A 19,337-nucleotide genomic window follows, 5' to 3' on the forward strand; every position below is an offset into this window, starting at 1 on the left:
CGCCGGACCTCGGTAGCGACCGCCGGACCCGCCTCGGGGCCTTTCCGGGGCCCTCCATGGCGAGGCCTGCCGCCCCCTGCCCGGGGGGAGGCTCGCGGGTCCCGGGGAGGCCGCTGGGGAGGGAGGCTCGGCGCCCTGCGGAGGGTCGCTGAGCCGAGGACGTGCCGCCGCCGCGGGGAAGGGCCCGAGCCCTCGGCGGGAGCGCCCCGATTGTGGCCCTCCGCGCAGCCCCTGGTCCCGGTTTTTAGGGTTCGGGTTTTTTTTTTTGATGAGCCCCTTTATATCTCATATTTAAAAGGGGAAAGGCGTCTTCCCACACCACCTCCTCCGCTTTTTTATTTTTGGGGGTCTACGTTACCCAGAAGGCTCATGTTTTATCAGTGACGGAGAATTATTCTAATTAAATGTAGTTGTTTTTGGAGGATGGATGGGTGGAGAGATCCTCTGCTATTGAGATTTCGGTCGCTTTTTGAGGCGTCCGCCAGGAAAGCTCCAAGAAACAGCAGGCCAGCATCGGGCAGAGCTGGATTGCAAAATTTGGGGGCCGAGCGGTGTGTGCACAGGTGAAGACAACTAAAGCTCTCCTTAAAAAAAAAAAGTTACTTAAAGTTGCACTTTAATTAGATGGGCGTCCGGTAGAATATGAGAAGCGATTGCAAGCGAGAACCAAACTGTTACTGGCGGACAGTGACGGCGGCCCGAGGGCTGTTTGGGAGCCGCGTGCCTGGGTCCTGACGCCGCCGCGGCTGCTTGGGGCGGGGGCGGAAGTAGGTTCACAGCTGCGACTGAGAAGCCGCTGAAGCTGTTGGGATGCTCCCGACGTGCACGCTGGGTCCTTGCAGACCACTGGCCGCCCCTTTGGCTCACCCCCGTTCGTATGCACCTCTGTGCCACACCTGGCCCGGCTGTAAGAACTAAATGCACCTAGGAAGTGTTAGCCATGGTTACCGTCGTTGTCCTTTAGATGCCAATCACACTCGCTCTGCCAACGTGAACAAGTAGGAATCGCCTCATGGTAAGAGGAATAAATAAAACCTCTGTGCTGAATCCTAGGAAAGGACGGGGCTGGCAACTAAAGCGGTGGTCAGTTCATCGTGCGACTCATTGTCATGGTGAGAATGGCATTCCTTGAAGAAGCCAGACCGCCTGAGGCTTGAAACAGTTGCTTAATTGAGGTCTCCCTGTTTCATTCATTCATTTGGTGGCAGTGGGTAGAAGTTTGACAGTTTTAAACATCATTCTTCTTTAACCATTAGTGATTTTTGAGTTACAGCAGTTAAAATTACCTGAATTCAATGTCATTGAACCTCAAATAAATCTTCAAAAAAGTTATTTTTCAGGTAATTTTAAAATTATTGATATCTTATTGCTCAAAATTCCTTTAGAAACATAGTTAATCAGTAGATTAATACATTTTAAAGTATCATTGATTTAAATTTATCAAAATAAAAAAAATATAGTACCTGGTAAGAGTCAATATAGGTTGCTCTTAATTTGAATGAAAAGTACCAGAAACTCTGGCCGGGTGGTTCAGTGGTTGAGCGTAGACCTATGAACCAGGAGATCATGGTTTGATTCTGGTCAAGGGCACATGCGGGGATTGTGGGCTCAATCCCCAGTAGCAGGGGGTGCAGGAGGCAGCAATCAGTGATTCCCTCTCATCATTGATGTTTCTATTTCTCTCTCCTGCTCTGAAATCAATGAAAAAATATGTGTAAAAAATAAGATACAGAACCTGAAGGCTTAATGAGATAAAACTTCAATTGTCAATGCAGAAATATTGAATTCACTAAAATACATTTTTCATTTGACTGAGAACTTTAAGGAAAAACTAGTTAACAGGTATTCCAAAAATTAAGTAAACACCTAGTATGATGGCTTTGGTATGTTTTCAGCAGTGACATGTCTTATATTTGGTGTTGTCTCCATGCAATACCTAAGGTAGTTAGTGTTTTTTCTTTGAGTATTTTCCTTGTTTACTTAGAATATTAACTGCACGTCTTTGGTTCTTAATGATTTCCTACATGATTTATTTACTACGGTCCTCATGAAGACACATTGTTATTGGGGGAACAGCTTGGAATATGTTTGGTGTGTTTTTTTTTTAGTATAGGGTGTGTTTTTTTAAATGTATATGATGATATGATGTGGTATGGTATAAAGACAGTTAGGACTTTGGAGTCCAAATTGTTCTGGGTTTTTGTTTTTTTCCTCCTAGTTTTGAATCTGAGCTCTAATGCTCTTTGTGATCTTAAGGAAGTTACTTGAGAGCTTTGGTTTTCTTATCTATAAATAGAGATAATAAAATCTGCCTCAGAGTCATTGTGAGGATTACATGAAATAATTTGTGAAGTTCTCAAAGAGCAAAGAGGTAAGAAGAGGTGTGTATATACAGGAAATGGATAGAAACCAAAATTACAAGGAAATTTATAGGAAGAACAAATCTTAGATAAAAGAGACACTGAATACTAGCCTTAAATTTTTTTTTTTCCACTGAAAAAAAGAAGTTAAAATATGTTATGGTTTCTATATAAATTTGCATACATTTAAATTTTTGATGTTGATTTAGCATGCTATAACTTTCACCCACCTTTAAAAAATTAAATTATTCTATAAAATACTTATGAACTAGTAGTCTTGATTTAATTTTGACACCACTGATTCATATTAATTTTGTATAGATCATAAAAGGTACATTATGTCATTTACCTACCCTAAAAGATGAAAGATATTTTCTAAAGTACTTTTGAGCAATATTTTTTAAAATATATTTTTATTGATTTTTTTTTTTTTTTTTTAGAGAGGAAGGGAGAGGAATAGAGAGTTAGAAACATCAATGAGAGAGAAACATCAATCAGCTGCCTCCTGCACACCCCCTATTGGGGATGTGCCCGCAACCAAGGTACATGCCCTTGACCGGAATCGAACCTGGGTCCCTTCAGTCCACAGGCTGACGCTCTATCCACTGAGCCAAACCGGTCAGGGCTTGAGCAATATTTTTAAGATGTAGTTAATAAGATCTGATACTGATATTTAATAGCTTTCAAGATCCTTTAAATCTTGAGACTAATCAAGGTACATAGAATTAAAAGAAACTCTTAAGAGTAAACCTCAAGTGGCTTTATTCTTAACCTGACCTCTTTGGGGATTTATTTCAGACTGTTGGTTTTAGTGGATAAATTTACACAAAAGCCTATGGGCAAAAAAAAACAGAATAATTTGATATTAAGACAGATTTTTAGAAATTGCAGCTGAGAATTGCCTCTAAATTTTTGAACAAATAGAAATGCAGCTGAGTAAAATCAAAACAGCAGTAGCCCAAACATGGCCTACAGAGATATGAGTGACTGTAGCCTGAGTAGTCACTTCCCCTCTGCCATGTATGAAATATGTGTAAACAATAAAAAGCCCCCTTCCCTATAAATTAAAACAACTTCTAACAACACTTTCTTCCTAATCTATCCACTTTTTTAATGTAATGTGAAACATTTTAGAAAGCAATTTGCCAGCAGAATTTAATGCCTTAGTGTGTGTTCTGAAGTCCAGTCATTAACTACATATAGTATATATTTAATACTTTCTCTTTTCTGTTCTCGTATCCAAGCCCAATACTACTTGATTAAGAAATAAGCTTGTCAAATCAATTCCAGGATATTATTGGGAGTAGGGTATGGGGAGGAGGGCTTTATAGCTTCTATAGCTTCAAAAGTTGCTATGCTCCATTAGTAAATATTTTTATTGTGGACAAAAATGTAATCTGCTGCGGAGGTCTTTGTTTCAGTAGTTCTAGAATGTGAGAGTTGAAACAAAAACTAAGTCCAAATGTCTGATTTTATATAAAGAAACAGAAGTTAGATCACCTACCACAAGACAAGGGCAGTTCTAGTGAAGTCAGTTCTAGCCTTCAGTTCATGTCAATTGAGTCAGCTGATGGTTCCACTATACCAGGCTTGCAATGGCTATTTTATAATAAATCTGTATAACAAAATCTAGTATTTTTCTTTATATGTAGGAAAATAAGATAAACATTGAATATGTTCTCATTACAGAAAAAAAATGCTGCTATGAAGACATAATTATATCTCTCATATAAATGAAGCTACTACTGTCATGATTTTATTGCTGCAGAAAGGATGAACTTCAGTGGACAAGAGGGCATTTTGAGGGGTAGTAGGATGCTTGAGGCCTGGAATTTAAATTTGAGCTACTTCCTGAAGGTAATAATTTTATTTTTAACTAATTGAAAGCAACAGCTGTCATAAAAGTTCACAATTATCTATTATGACTTAAGGGAAAAGTCACATTACACCAGCGGTTCTCAACCTGTGGGTCGCGACCCCTTTGGCGGTCAAACGACCATTTCACAGGGGTCGCCTAAGACCATCCTGCATATCAGATATTTACATTACAATTCATAACAGTAGCAACATTACAGTGATGAAGTAGCAACGAAAATAATTTTATGGTTGGGTCACAACATGAGGAATTGTATTTAAAGGGCCAGAAGGTTGAGAACCACTGCATTACATTCTATATAGGTACTTTGTTATGTTTATGGTTACTTGTTGGCAAAGAACATTTTATACCTAGATATTTGATATTAATATCCTCATTCTTTAAAAAACCTTTACTTTGACATGATAAAAGGCAATGCACATTGCTTAGAAGGATTAGGGAAGGAAGGAGTAATACTTTACACTGCATTCAAGTTATTTTTTAAAACAGTGGCATGTACCTGGGTTGCAGGTTACAGCTCCACCCCTTTCCGGGTGAGGATTAACAACAACAACAAAATCAATGGAAAAAAAGGTTATCTGTATCTTAAAAATGTACTTTTAATTTCCAATTCAGCAGTGGGTTAGGTCAAGAGATATTGAAACCCAATTTTACGTATAGAAACTACTTTAAGTAGTATTTCCCCAGTGTAATCAGAAAAAGTGATACTAACCCATAGAATAGGTATATTGTAGTACATACTGAAAGGAAATTTTTGAGTTTTGAGGTCCCAGAAGACATGAGAAAAATAAAGTACCTTTCTTCCATTGGCAAAATCCCAGTCTGGGCAAAGTTTGGAAGTAAGTGGTTTATGTTTGGCAATCTTCCTAGTTTTAACATCATCCCCACCGCTTTATGAGTGCACTTCCAGGCGTTCATCCTGCCCTACATCCTCACTGCAGCATCTAGCTCAGGCCTGCTGAGTCCCCCCCCCCCCCCCCCCCCCCCCCCCGCCCCCCCTTTTTTTTTAAATTAGTGCTCTGAGCCTCAGATGTACTTGCTGTCTCACCTCCGAACTTTTCACGGTAGCTGTTTTTAACTTAAAGGAAGAAAGCTATCTTTATGTAAATTAACACAAATTTGTTAATGACTGCTACTCCTTCCAAAGTTTTCTTTTTGAGAGAAAATGCTTATTAACTCCAATGAAAATGTCATTGATGAGCCCTGGCCGGGTAGCTCAGTTGGTTAGTGTCATCCCTGTACACCAAGGTTGCTAGTCCCATCCCAGTCAGAGCACATACAAGAAGCAACCAATGAATGCATAAATAAGCAGAACAACAAATCATTATTTCTCTCCCTCTCCCTACCTCTCTCTCAAATAAATTTCATTGATGAAATTTAAGTTAGGGTAAGAGAAATTAAATAAATGAAAAGAACTTTTAGGCCAGAAGGGATAATTTGTAATAAGACCAGGCACCTTAGGAAGGGAAGAGTAAGTTTTTAGAATTCTTGCCCCTTAGCTATTTGTAGTTTTTAACCCTTGAGTCTATTTACAGGATGTTTTCTCAGTGAGCAATGCCTGCATAATTAGAGCTCAGTTTTCTGGTGAAGTAAGAGATCTTAGATTTCTTGCTGGAGAGCTTTTGGGTATTAGGAATGCCTCTAATTAAATTATAACCAAGGAAAAGTTGAGAACAATGAACAAAGAACTTATAGCATCTTTAATTTGTTAACCTATCAAAAAAATATTTAAAGGGACTAATGAAGGAAGGAGGGAGCTTTGTTACCTCAAAAGAGTTTCTATTATAAGAATGAAGTGTAGGCTTTGAGATCACTACAGGTAGATTTGAGTGTTTGGCCACTTAATGTATTTGTAATCTTGGTAAAGTTACATAATTGCCTGAGTCTTATTTTTTATATGGAAATTGGAGAAAGTAACTGAATCACAGGGTTGTTGAAGAGATCAAATAAGTAAGCCAATCTGAGAAAGTTATAAAATAAAATTTTTCTCTTATAGCTTGAGAGGTAACTACAATTTTTTGGAATTTTGGTAATAAATTAGATTATAATACAAGTAATTTAAAATCTTTTTTTTTCTTTTTTTTTTTTTAAATTAAATCTTTATTGTTCAGATTATTACATTTGTTCCTCTTTTTTCCCCCCATAACTCCCCTCCTTCCAGCTCCCACCCCACCCTCCACCCTCACTCCCCACCCACTGTGTTCATCCATAGGTGCATGATTTTTGTCCAGTCACTTCCCGCATCTCCCACACCCCTTTTTCCCCCAAGAATAGTCAGTCTATTCCCTTTCTATGTCCCTGATTCTATTATAATCACCAGTTCATTCTGTACATCAGGTTATTTATTCACTTGATTCTTAGATTCATTTGTTGATAGATGCATGTTTGTTGTTCATAATTTGTATCTTTACCTTTTTCTTCTTCTTCCTCTTCTTAAAGGATACCTTTCAGCATTTCATATAATACTGGTTTGGCGGTGATGAACTCCTTTAGCTTTTCCTTATCTGTGAAGCTCTTTATCTGACCTTCAATTCTGAATGATAGCTTTGCTGGATAAAGTAATCTTGGTTGTAGGTTCTTGGTATTCAGCACTTTGAATATTTCTTGCCATTCCCTTCTGGCCTGCAAAGTTTCTGTTGAGAAATCAGCTGACAGTCGTATGGGTATTCCCTTGTAGGTAATTGAGCCTCTTTCTCTTGCTGCTTTTAAGATTTTCTCTTTGTCTTTTGCTCTTGGCATTTTAATGATGATGTGTCTTGGTGTGGTCCTCTTTGGATTCCTTTTGTTTGGGGTTCTCTGCGCTTCTTGGACCTGTAAGTCCATTTCTTTCTCCAGGTGGGGGAAGTTTTCTGCCATTATTTCTTGAAATAGGTTTTCAATATCTTGCTGTCTCTCATCTTCTGGCACTCCAATGACTCTGATATTAGACCGCTTAAAGCTGTCCCAGAGGCTCCTTACACTATCTTCACACTTTCGGATTCTTTTTTCATTTTGCTTTTCCAATTGGGTGTTTTTTGTCGAATCTTTGGTTTGATTATTGTACTCCTCTGGTCTGCTATTGGGTATAATATTCTTTATTTCAGTCCGTGTATGCTTACTTTCTAATTTCTTTATCGTAGCATCGAGGGTCTCATTAGTTTTCGTGAGGCTCTGCACAAATTTATGGCAAGCCCTCAAAATTGCGATTCTTAGCTCCATATCCTCCATTTCTGTCATGTTTTTTTGTCTCCGCATCTTTTATGCTTTCTTGGTGCACCCCCTTGTGGTCTCTGTGCGCAGTCTTGTTCTAGCCAAGCCTTAATTGTTGTAGTTAACACTAGAGGGATTTGACCCCCAGGCCGACTGGCTATAGGATTCAGCTGTATGGAAAACGTCTGCCTTCTGGGGAGGCGCTAATCCAGCCTTTGCCTGAGGCGATCGGCAAATGGCTGTGCGCAGGGCTTGGGCGGGGCGGGCTCCACAGGGCGGGCGGAGGGAGCAGTTATGGCCACGCTCAGTCCCGTTCCCAGAGGCTCTGCTTCTCAGAACCCCGGCAGCCGCTGCAAACCTTTGTATTTTCCACACTGCGCCGCCTCTGAGCCTCGATTTGCTGTTCTCTTTCCTTCTAGTTGTAGAGTCTCTCTTCAGCCAGCCTTCCTGTGGTTCTGGGTGATGTCCGTTCAGTCTTTTAGTTGTATTTTTGAAATGGTTGTTTGCGGCAGCGGTCTCCGGTGTTTACCTACGCCGCCATCTTGGTCTCCCTCAAGTAATTTAAAATCTTAAAGGAGAAGCAATTTAAAGATATTTCATAGTTATATATTAAAAATAAGAGTGACTTTATAGCCTGTTACAATTTATACTTGAGGTAGAATAGTTACAATATTTTGGAAATATGAAATGGCTAACCTTGTAGATTTTTAAAAAATGGTTAATTTTATAAATGAATATTTACATACTGTCACAGAAAAATATGTTTTTAATGTATTCAAATAGGTATACTACTAAATAAATCTAAAGTACAAGGTATAAATTTAAATTAGGATTTAGGGTGATGAAATTATTGTGTATCCTGATTGTGGTGGTGATTACATGGACATGTGTATTAAAATCCATAGATTATATACACATAGAAAAGTTTAATTTAGTACATATTAATTGAAAAAATAAAATTTTAATGATTTAAAAAAATGTATGCTGTCTTTTAAAAAATAAAATAAAATGGTGGGTTCTTAAAAAGATTCTATGAGATTTACTTTATATTATAAATTTTCAATGGTATTCTTTACCAGTTTCATTTTAACCTTACACCAGTTTTAAGACATAAAACGTTTGTGTGTGTGTGTGTTTAGATAATACAGAATCCTATACTCACTACAATATAGTAGGTCAGAGTTTGTAAACCTAAGCAACATTGGTCTTTTTGTTGTGGCGGCTGTCCAGTGCGTTTTAAGATTTTCAGCAGTATCCCATTAGATACCAGTAGCACTCCTCCACTCTTCCCCAGACCCCATACTGACAACCAAAAATGTTTGCAGACATTGCTGAATGTCCTAGAGGGGTGGGAGCGGGCAAGGAGACAAAATCACCACAGTTGAAAATCACTGTACTGGCCTTAGTAGCTCAAACTTTGGAATACATATTTCTTTATTTTCAAAGCTTGACTGTATATTATGGTGAGAGTTCTGTATACCTAATCTCCACCTATACCAAGAGATCTTTTTAAAAATTATTTAATGCTACAATATGGTACATCCAACTCATAAAGTTAAAAGGCTTTACTTTTATTAAATCTTTGTAAAATGAGAGTTTTAGAAGTATTTGAAGGGTATAACAGTATATGCCACATAACAGCAATCTTAATAAGCCAGTATGTGAGTGGAAAGATTGGAAGAAGGACCTGCATAGCACTATGTCCTGCCTTGAATATATTCTGGTGCCTTGGCAAATCATTTAACGAAAATGTTTATTATTTATAGAGTGGGAATGACTTAACCTAAATTGTATAGGGTAACAGAGTAGGGGAAGTGAGTGATTTGATTTAGACATAAATTATGTAAAAACATTAAGGCTTTAATTGATCAGATATTTGAACTCTTTCAGCTCTTAAATAATAGAAGAAAATGGAATTGAATATGATGTCAGCATGGAACAGTCTAATGATTCATTAATAGTCAACCATAATGATTCCGAAGATTCAAAAACAGATTCTCAGGTAATTTGAGGTAGGGATTCAACTGGGAACTTTTTCCCATTCTAAGGGAAAACAACATGCCATTTAACAACTTTTTATGCTGAAGGAATACCGTTATACTTAATGTATTCAAGAATTTTAACATTTTATTTTTCACAATTCTATCATATTTAGTTTTGTATATTCATAACATTTTATACCCATGAAATCCTATGTTGAATTATATTTCATCACTTGAGGTTGAATATAATAAAAATCAATTTCACTTAAGAACTGCTTTCTGTCTGTATCAGTCTGTGAATTGACAATTTTTGCAGTGTAAAGTGGATAATTAACTGAAAAAAAGTCTTCATTTTTATTATAAACATTCGGTTTTTTTAAAAAATTGTTATGTTTTACAAACATCCAAGTGATTATTTATTTTATTATTTTTTTGCAAAGCATTCAACCTGTATCGACTCCAGGGATCCTTCCTTTGGACAAAATAGTTCTGATAGAGTTTTGCCCGTCACTACTCATGAAGCAGATAATTCACTCACATCACAGAATATACCAGGGCCCCTGACTCAGGCACAGACTCTTTCTGCAGAGCAATTTCACCTAGTGGACCAAAATGGGCAACCTATTCAATATGAACTTCAGTCATTGGAGGATTCTAATGCACAAATGGTGAGTATATTTTATAAAGAACGAGTTTTAGCCCTAACCAGTGTGTTCAATGGTTAGAGCGTCGGCCCGCATACCAAAGGGTCGTAGGTTCGATTGCTGGTTAAAGGCACATACTTGCATTGTGGGGGTGCTGTGGGGGCAACCAGTCTATGTGTCTCTCTTCTCCCTCCCTCCCTCTCACTCTCCCTTTCTCTCTCTCTCTCTCTCTCTCTCTCTCTCTCTCCACCCCCTCCTTTCCACACTCTCTAGAGAAAATATTCTCTGGTGAGGACTAACTATATATATGTATATATATATATGTAGTTTTACTACTTGTGTTTGAAGATTTAAAAATTTGCATTTCCTATCAAACATTCAAGAGTCACATTGACTGGTTGCCTCCCACACATTGACATTCCTCTAAATTTAAGGCAATGGGTTCAGTATTAACCTGAAAAAAAGTATAATGTATACTTTTCTCTATGCTTTTAGATTTTTTGGAACTTTGTAGTATTCCCTATAGACCAAGACAGGACATATATAAATGCAGAGATATAAAAACAAATACTGTTTAATTAGACATCTAAAAAGTTACTGTTTTTTTAACTAATAAAATGACTTAAAATATAGACGATTACCACACAAATAGGACAAACATGTATGGGTAAGACAATAAATATAAAAAGTTAATACATTTGACATACAATATGACAATCAGAGCCTTGTCATATTACTGAGTCATTAGATCTCACCCATGTGTAATGACTACGATCATAGGTGGTTAAGATCATAAGACATAGGGTCAAACTTCCTGTTTTGAATTCTAGCTTTACCAGTTAACAGTTTGAGACTTTGGAAAAATTTTTATGTATCTCAGTATTTTCATCTATAAAATGAGGGAAATAATAGTATTGACCAAAGAGGCAGGCATGTCTTTAATGATTTAAATAATAACTCTTAAATTAGTAGCGGCTTATGCATTTGATTTCTTTTTTAATGAATCCAAGATGATTGTTGCCAGCTCATCAGAAAATGGACAGATGCTTCGTGTAATTCCATCTACCCAGACAGGAATGACACAAGTGACTATACCTCAGGGGCAACTTGTGGATATGAATAGTCCTCAGGGTGAGTAATAATGGGAGATAGGGGATTTTAGAATGTTTTGAAGAAAAAGATGTACACTTAGAAAAATCACCTCATGAAAGTCAGTGCTAAAATTGATTTCTTTGGGTAAGGTTGTGAACTGAATAATTAGAAAAAATTTCTTAGCCCAAATAAATTTTAAGTTCATTTTTCAACTCCTGTCTAGGTTAGCTGTCTATTTCATTTTGGAATTCTATGAAGCTGGTTGACTCTTGCTTCCTCCCAAATGACCAGTGAGCATAAAATAAATTCTTAATTATGATAATAGTAATAATACCAACAATGATAACAGGAATATAGTGCTAATAGCTACTGGAGAAGATTTTACATTTGTATTTTTATGTATTTTTATCAGTATTGTTGTTAGTCATATCACTTATTACTTTTTTTTTAAATTAAATCTTTATTGTTCAGATTATTACATTTGTTCCTCTTTTTTCCCCCCATAACTCCCCTCCTCTCAGTTCCGGCCCCACCCTCCGCCCTCACTCCCCACCCACTGTCCTCATCCATAGGTGCACGATTTTTGTCCAGTCTCTTCCCGCATCTCCCACACCCCTTTCCCCCCCCCAAAATAGTCCATTCCCTTTCTATGTCCCTGATTCTATTATAATCACCAGTTCATTCTGTACATCAGGTTATTTATTCACTTGATTCTTAGATTCACTTGTTGATAGATGCATGTTTGTTGTTCATAATTTGTATCTTTACCTTTTTCTTCTTCTTCCTCTTCTTAAAGGATACCTTTCAGTATTTCATATAATACTGGTTTGGTGGTGATGAACTCCTTTAGCTTTTTCTTATCTGTGAAGCTCTTTATCTGGCCTTCACTTCTGAATGATAGCTTTGCTGGATAAAGTAGTCTCGGTTGTAGGTTCTTGGTATTCATCACTTTGAATATTTCTTGCCATTCCCTTCTGGCCTGCAAAGTTTCTGTTGAGAAATCAGCTGATAGTCGTATGGGTACTCCCTTGTAGGTAACTGATTTTCTTTCTCTTGCTGCTTTTAAGATTCTCTCTTTGTCTTTTGCTCTTGGCATTTTAATTATGATGTGTCTTGGTGTGGTCCTCTTGGGATTCCTTTTGTTTGGGGTTCTCTGCGCTTCTCGGACCTGTAAGTCCATTTCTTTTACCAGGTGGGGGAAGTTTTCTGTCATTATTTCTTCAAATAGGTTTTCAATATCTTGCTGTCTCTCATCTTCTGGCACCCCTATAATTCTGATGTTTGTACGCTTGAAGCTGTCCCAGAGGCTCCTTACACTATCTTCGTATTTTTGGATTCTTTTTTCATTTTGCTTTTCTGGTTGGGTGTTTTTTGCTTCTTCGCATTTCAAATCTTTGACTTGATTCTTGTGCTCCTCTGGTCTGCTGTTGGGTGTCTGTATAATATTCTTTATTTCAGTCAGTGTATTCTTAATTTCTAGTTGGTTCTTTATCACAACATCGAGGGTCTCATTAGATTTCTTGAGGCTCTCATCAAGTTTATCGGCAGTTTCTAGAAGATTATTGAAAGACCTTAAAAGTGCGTTTTTTAGCTCTATATCCTCCATTTCTGTCATGTTTCTTTGTCTCCGAATTTTTTATGCTTTCTTGGTGCACCCCCTTGTGGTCTTTGTGGGCAGTCTTGTAGTTAAGCCTTGATTGTTGTCGGCAATACTGGGGGTAAATTGACCTCCAGGCTAACTGGCTATGAGAGTCAGCTGTGTCTGCAGTGGGAGAGTTCTGTGCTGGATCTCTAGGGCAGTGCTAGTCGAGCCTTTGCCTGAGGCTATCCGGCAAGTGCCTCTGTGCAGGGCTTGGGCGGGGCGGGTCCCAGGGGATCTACAGGGCGGGCGGAGCAAGCAGTTATGGCTGCTCTCAGTTCCATCCCCAGCGGCTCTGCAACCGCGGCAAACCTCGGAGAGAAAGCTGCCTTCCTGCTTCTCCCGTTTGAGTCTGGGTCCCTAGAGACTCGCCCGGATGTGGAGCTCAGAGTCTGAAACTCCCTTCCGATTGAAAACAACAACCGCACCCTCTGCCGCCGGCCCGCTCCACATGCACTCGGCACCTTAGTATTTTACTTCAGCACTGCGCCTCCTCTGAGTCTGGGTATGGTTTCCTCTTTCCTCCTAGTTGTAGAACTTCCACTCAGCCAGCCTTCCTGTGGTTCTGGATGATGTCCGTTCTGTCTTTTAGTTGTATTTTTGAAGTGGTTGTTCGAGGCAGCAAACTCTGGCGTTAACCTATGCTGCCATCTTGGTTCTCCTCCACTTATTACTTTTTAAATGATTCTTTTCATCCTCTTTGCTCTTTTCCTTCTTTCTTTGTTCCTTCAATTTCAGAAAGGAGATTCGTATTTCCAGTTTCTTTTTATTTTACTTTTTCTCCACATATTTAATGATAACACTATTCTCTTCCTTTTGCTTCCCTTACCATTCCATCTATTTGAATCTCTTTTCTAACATCATAGTTACACTCTTCTGTTGCTCGTTCATAGTTATGATTTAGGGTAGATATTTTTACCTTAATGTTTATGATTCTTTGTCTTTGTTAACAGTTCTTAAAACAAAAGCTTAAGGGAAAAAAACATAGTTTGCAGAAAACATAATAAACATGGTACAGAAACAAAAACAAGTCAGTTTTACATTTTCCTATTATGTATAATCGGAAATTATACAGACTCTAAATATGTATAACAATTATTTCTACCACTGTTATATCCTAGATGTTCAATATAAGTTCCAAAAACTTAATTACAGAATTTTAGTAGTCAGTATTAAAATTGGAAAGTAAACAAGTTTATCAGAGAAATTCTCAATAAAGCATTGTAAGGTTTATTGTCTTTAGCTTCAGAGCATATCTTCCCTTTCCTGTTTCAAATATTAAAGTTCTAGTTAGTTACATTCTCATGGTCTTATTCAAGATAGTGATGTTGTTTTGTTCTTGTGATTGTGGTTAAGATGCCTCTGAAGAGAAACCCAGCAACAGAAACTTACCAACTGCAAGACTCGATGCTCTCGCTGACCATAACAGTAGTTATATTCTGCATCCACAAGCATCCCTCACATTGCCCCAAAAGACAGTGACCAGGTGAGTCAAGGGGACAGTAGCTCATCTTTTGTTATCACCATGGAAATACAGTCTTTTAATTATTACATCTAAAGCTGGCTGACTGTAGAAAAGATCAGAAATTCAGGAAATACAATAGGCTGTCATCAAACATACCTTTATTTTAATGGCTTCTTGGCAGTAAGGAATCTAGTCTAAAAGAGGAAATGTCCAAAGTGCTGCTTTCCTATCGTATTTAAAACAACCTGGAAACACCTGACACTAATGGAATTTTTAGAATAAAGAAATATTCATTCTAGTTCCTAAAATTTTTAATGGTCTCATCACATTTTTATGCATTTAATTCCTCTGTGGTAAAGTGTTTAAAATGTGTTTTGTTAATATGTATTTCTGCTTTTACTTTTGCATTAAAATAACACTTTATAATAATTTAGGAAAATATAAACATGGCTTTTTAAAATATATATATTTTTATTGATTTTAGAGAGGAAGGGAAAAGGAGAAAGAGATAGGAACATCAATGATGAGAGATAATCATTGATTGGCTGCCTCCTGCACATCCCACACTAAGGCTTGAGCTTGCAATCTGGGCATGTGCCCTGACCGGGAATTGAACTGTGACCTCCTGCTTCATAGGTAGATGCTCAACCATTGAGCCATCCTGACCGGGCTAGACATGGTTTTTATATTATTAGTATTTTTTAATCTATGAAAATATTTTTAAATTCACATAATACTTATGACCTTTAGTCTTAGAACTTGACATAATATCATGCTATTCCTTTATGTTTTTATTTATTTTAAAGAGAAGGGAAGGGAGAGGGAGAGAGAGCTAGAAAAATCAATAAGAGAGAAACACCCATGGGCTGCCTCCTACACAACCTCTGCTGGTGATTGAGCCCGCAGCCCTGACATGTGCCCTGACGGGGAATTGAACCTCTTGGTGCATGCCTGTATACTCAACCACTGAGCTATACTGGCCAGCTATCATGCTATTCTTAACAAGTCACCTGAAGATGTTTTATTAGCTCATTTTTTAATAATTGAAAGTAACTATATAATGAGAAAAATATACGATTTTAACGAGACAGATAAAATACTTGAAATTGTTGGAACTACAGGTACTTGGAAGCACAAACTTGGGCATTTGTGTTAGCAGGTACTAAAATAGTCATGATTAAATAAAATTATAATTAATATACCCATCAGATCAATCTGTCATTATTCTAATTTCTTATTGATGACCTCAATAGTTTGTCTTTGATACTGCCTAAGAAAATAAAGCAGTTGAATGCCATGTATATGTGTAACTTGTAACGTATATTTAAATATATTTCTCCCCTCTCTCAGAATGCTTGAAGAACCATTTCTGGCTCCTCTCCAGCCACTTTCTTCTAACACACCTATATGGGCCTGCCGTCTTAGGAGTTGTGAGGTGAGTTAAAAACAACCCTTACCTAGATTCACTTAATGAATTACAATTCATCCCAAAATGTCCACCTTTTTTTGTTTCTTAATCCTCAATGGATGGTATTTTTCCATTGATTTTTAGAGAGAGTGGAAGGGAAGGGGAGAGATAGAGAGAAACACCCATGTGAGAGACACATTGATTGGTTGCCTCCTGCATGCACCCTGACCGGGCCAGGGATTGAGCCTGCAGCTGAAGTATGTGCCCTTGACTGGAATCTAATCGGTGATGCTTCAGTCTGCACGCCGATGCTCTATGCACTGAGCCAAACCAGCTAGGCCCCAAAATGTCTACTTGTGAAAACGACTAACAGAGGCTGTATCTCTCATCTATTCTTTTATTCCTTAGAGTTTGTATGATCTATTAAAGTAGAGATAATATAAATCTTCTCACTTCACTATCATTTTTTCCCTTGTCTTTCATGAAAATATAAACATGGCTTTTTAATATATATATACTTTTATAGATTTTAGAGAGAAAGGGAAAAGGAGAAAGAGAGAGAAACATCAATGATGAGAGAGAATCATTGTTCAGCTGCCATCATTTTTCTCTACTTTTGATCTTTTGACCATTCCTTCTCTTTCTTTGCTTATGCTTATTTATTTTCATCTTCTCAGTGGAAATTCTTCAAAGTTCACTGTTTGACCTTATTTTATTTCTCTACGTTTTATCCCTTGTACAGCTTATCAACTTTGTTGACTTTCAACTATCACTTTTATAAAAATCCCCAAATATATATCACCAGTTTCTTCTTTTTTTATTCCATTTTATTGAATTTATTGAATGACATTGATTAATAAAATTATATGTTTTAGTTATACAATTTTATAATACATTATATGTATATTGTGTTGAGTGTATATACATACAGAGACATATATATACTTGTCTATATTCTAAGCATCTATATTCAAAAGGGGAAACCAAGTTAATTAGTAAATTCTGTGTCCATTAGATAAAAGTATTTATGCTAATTTCCACAAGCTAAGGAAAAGAAAAACCAATTACTTATTTTTGGCACTTAAGGTCAGACAGGAATTCCAGAGAAGGGTCTTCATGAAAAGAATGCTGATATAATGAACAAATTCTTTGACATCATTTTTAAATAAGATACATCACAGTTTTCATAGGTTTTCAAACAGATTCATGGCATAATATCAAAATCAGTTTCATTAAAGAAGCTCCACAGGGAACCAGTGCCGTGTGGCTAGTTTTATGCTGATTTGGTTGGATATGGGGGGAGAATTTTAAGTATATGGAAGAATGGATACATGATATATTCTTCAAGCTATTTTCCTTAAAGATTATTTGTCTCTAACAAGATTTTGATAAAGTCAATGTGGCAGTGAGTTTGGCATTCTCTAACAAATACCTGGACAGTATCTATTTGATGACGCTAGTTGAATTCAGACCAGGTCTGCTGGTTGTAATAGACCATTGATCTGAAGGAGAAATCACATTGTCTTTTGAGAGCTGATGAGTCTTTTATCTTGGACAATCACCTCATTAAATTTTTTGTACAATGAAACATATTTGCTAATAATTTTGTTATTTAATTTTACTACATGCAGAAAATTGGAGATTCATACCGGGGCTACTGTGTAAGTGAGACTGAATTAGAAAGTGTTTTAACATTTCACAAGCAGCAAACACAGAGTGTTTGGGGGACTCGCCAATCTCCAAGCCCAGCCAAGCCAGCTACACGTTTGATGTGGAAATCCCAGTATGTCCCATATGATGGAATTCCATTTGTCAATACAGGTACTTTTTAAAAGAAATATTTTAAAAGGTTCAGCAGTAGCCATGATCCATTCTGAAACTGTGGTTTTCATTTTGGTAGATGATAACTAAATGTTAATTGATAAAAATGTATATTAAACTAAAAAGAATACTTAAAATAAACATAACCAATATTTGTAAAATTGCATTTTAATATATTCAACAAATCATGCTTCCTTTTGATATTATGCTGAAAATAAAAAATAATATTGAAATTCCAGGTACACCTCTTTAATAGAAATTAAACAGTAAGCAATTTTATTATCTTAAATATGTATATCTCTTGTGTTTTGTTTTTGTTTTTTTATCCAATCTCCAGATATTCTCTCCTCTTTTGATTTGTCTTGTGGTACAAATTTATGTCCATTTTATATAACCTATAAGTCTTGAGTTACTATATAGAATTGTGTATAATCAAGGGTTATATAGAATTTTAATATCAGGGTTCTCAAGCATCAGATGCATTATATACAGTATTCTCAAACACTAGTGTTTACTAGAGCAGTAGAGTTTCAGACAATTCCCAGAGATTTACCCTAAGACCAGTCAGATCCCACAGAACCTAAAAATAAGTGATTTATTCCAGGACTATGTGGGTACTGATTGAGCTGGAAGAGTTGCAGCCTCATCCTGGACCTCTGAGGGTAAAAAGAAATACTTAGAGGAAGATAAGATAAATGTAGCTTGTGCCCAGGTTTATCAGTATTGTACAAAAGAAATGCAACATTTTCCACTACCCTAGTTCTAATTCCTTTTTAACTCTTCACAAGTAGCCACTACGTGAATTTGGTGTGTATCTTTCAAGTCTGTTTTTATACTTTACCATACATGTTTGTATCTATGATTATATATTTTGTTGTTTTGAATATTTAAAAAATATATATAAATAATAAACTGTAGACATTATTATGTACATTTTTCACTCACCCTTATTTTGAAATCTATCCATATTGATACTTATAGATCCCAGTTAACTCAACTTAGTTATTATATAACAGTCCAGCATATGACCAAAACACAATTACTTTTCTATAAATAATCATTCAGGTCTCCAGCTTTTCAATATTACAAATGCTATAGTCAGACCTCCACAATATACATTTTTGTAGAAAAGATGTAATTATGTGTTAAAGTGGAATTACTGAGTGTGACTTATGCCCATTTCATCTTTACAAGATTCTCACAAGCTGTTCACTAAAGTGGTTGTATAAGTTCAAAAATTCCTTCTCTCAATTGTTTTTGGCCACATGTGTTTTAGAAGTTTGAATTTTTGGACTATAATAATGTAATGTTACAAAATACTTCTAGCATGTATTCTGTAGACAATCTATATATATAAAAGCCAAGCAACTGGAACGACTGGAATGACCGGTCGCTATAATGTGCACAGCTGCGGCCAACCGACCCCAATAGGCACCCCCAACCGCCTGCAGCCCCTCCCCCCGCATGGCCCCACCCGTGTTGGGTCTCTATATAAAAGGCTAATATGCTAAGTGTTCCTCTGCCCATCTGACTGGTTGATATGACACTCACTGACCACCAGGGGGCAGACGCTCAATGCAGGAGCTGCTGTGATGTGCACTGGCCATTTACAAAGAAATGGCAGCCATGGACCTGGTGCCGACAAAGCAACACTCAGCTTCCCCCAAGTGGGACTCGGGCCCCACCACCACCCCGGAGCAACAGCCCACCAAGTCACAGCCCATGCTGCCGTGGCGCAAAATGCGGCCCAGCCTAGCCCAGAAACGGTAGCCGTGGGCGCCAGGTAATGACATCATGTGGCAACGCCCAGCTTCCTCTCCCTAGTGACTACTAGCCTCCTTGGAGTGTCTTCAGCCCAGGA

General features: G+C 37.4%; 1 protein-coding gene across 1 annotated transcript in view; it reads left to right on the forward strand.

Moving 5' to 3' along the window:
* The first annotated feature begins 11 nt into the window (after positions 1-11).
* Positions 12-19,337, forward strand: part of CARF (calcium responsive transcription factor) — a 55,388-nt gene continuing 36,062 nt past the window's right edge. The window contains 7 exon segments of the mRNA XM_070421883.1: positions 12-563; positions 9,316-9,427; positions 9,848-10,075; positions 11,062-11,182; positions 14,139-14,268; positions 15,598-15,682; positions 17,287-17,476. Of these exon segments, the coding sequence (XP_070277984.1) occupies positions 9,359-9,427; positions 9,848-10,075; positions 11,062-11,182; positions 14,139-14,268; positions 15,598-15,682; positions 17,287-17,476 (823 nt within the window). The 5' untranslated portion in view covers positions 12-563; positions 9,316-9,358.

The sequence above is a fragment of the Myotis yumanensis genome, unplaced genomic scaffold (genome assembly GCF_028538775.1).
Source record: "Myotis yumanensis isolate MYYU_CA2020_CCGP unplaced genomic scaffold, mMyoYum1.0.hap1 SCAF_8, whole genome shotgun sequence".
Classification (NCBI taxonomy): domain Eukaryota; kingdom Metazoa; phylum Chordata; class Mammalia; order Chiroptera; family Vespertilionidae; genus Myotis; species Myotis yumanensis.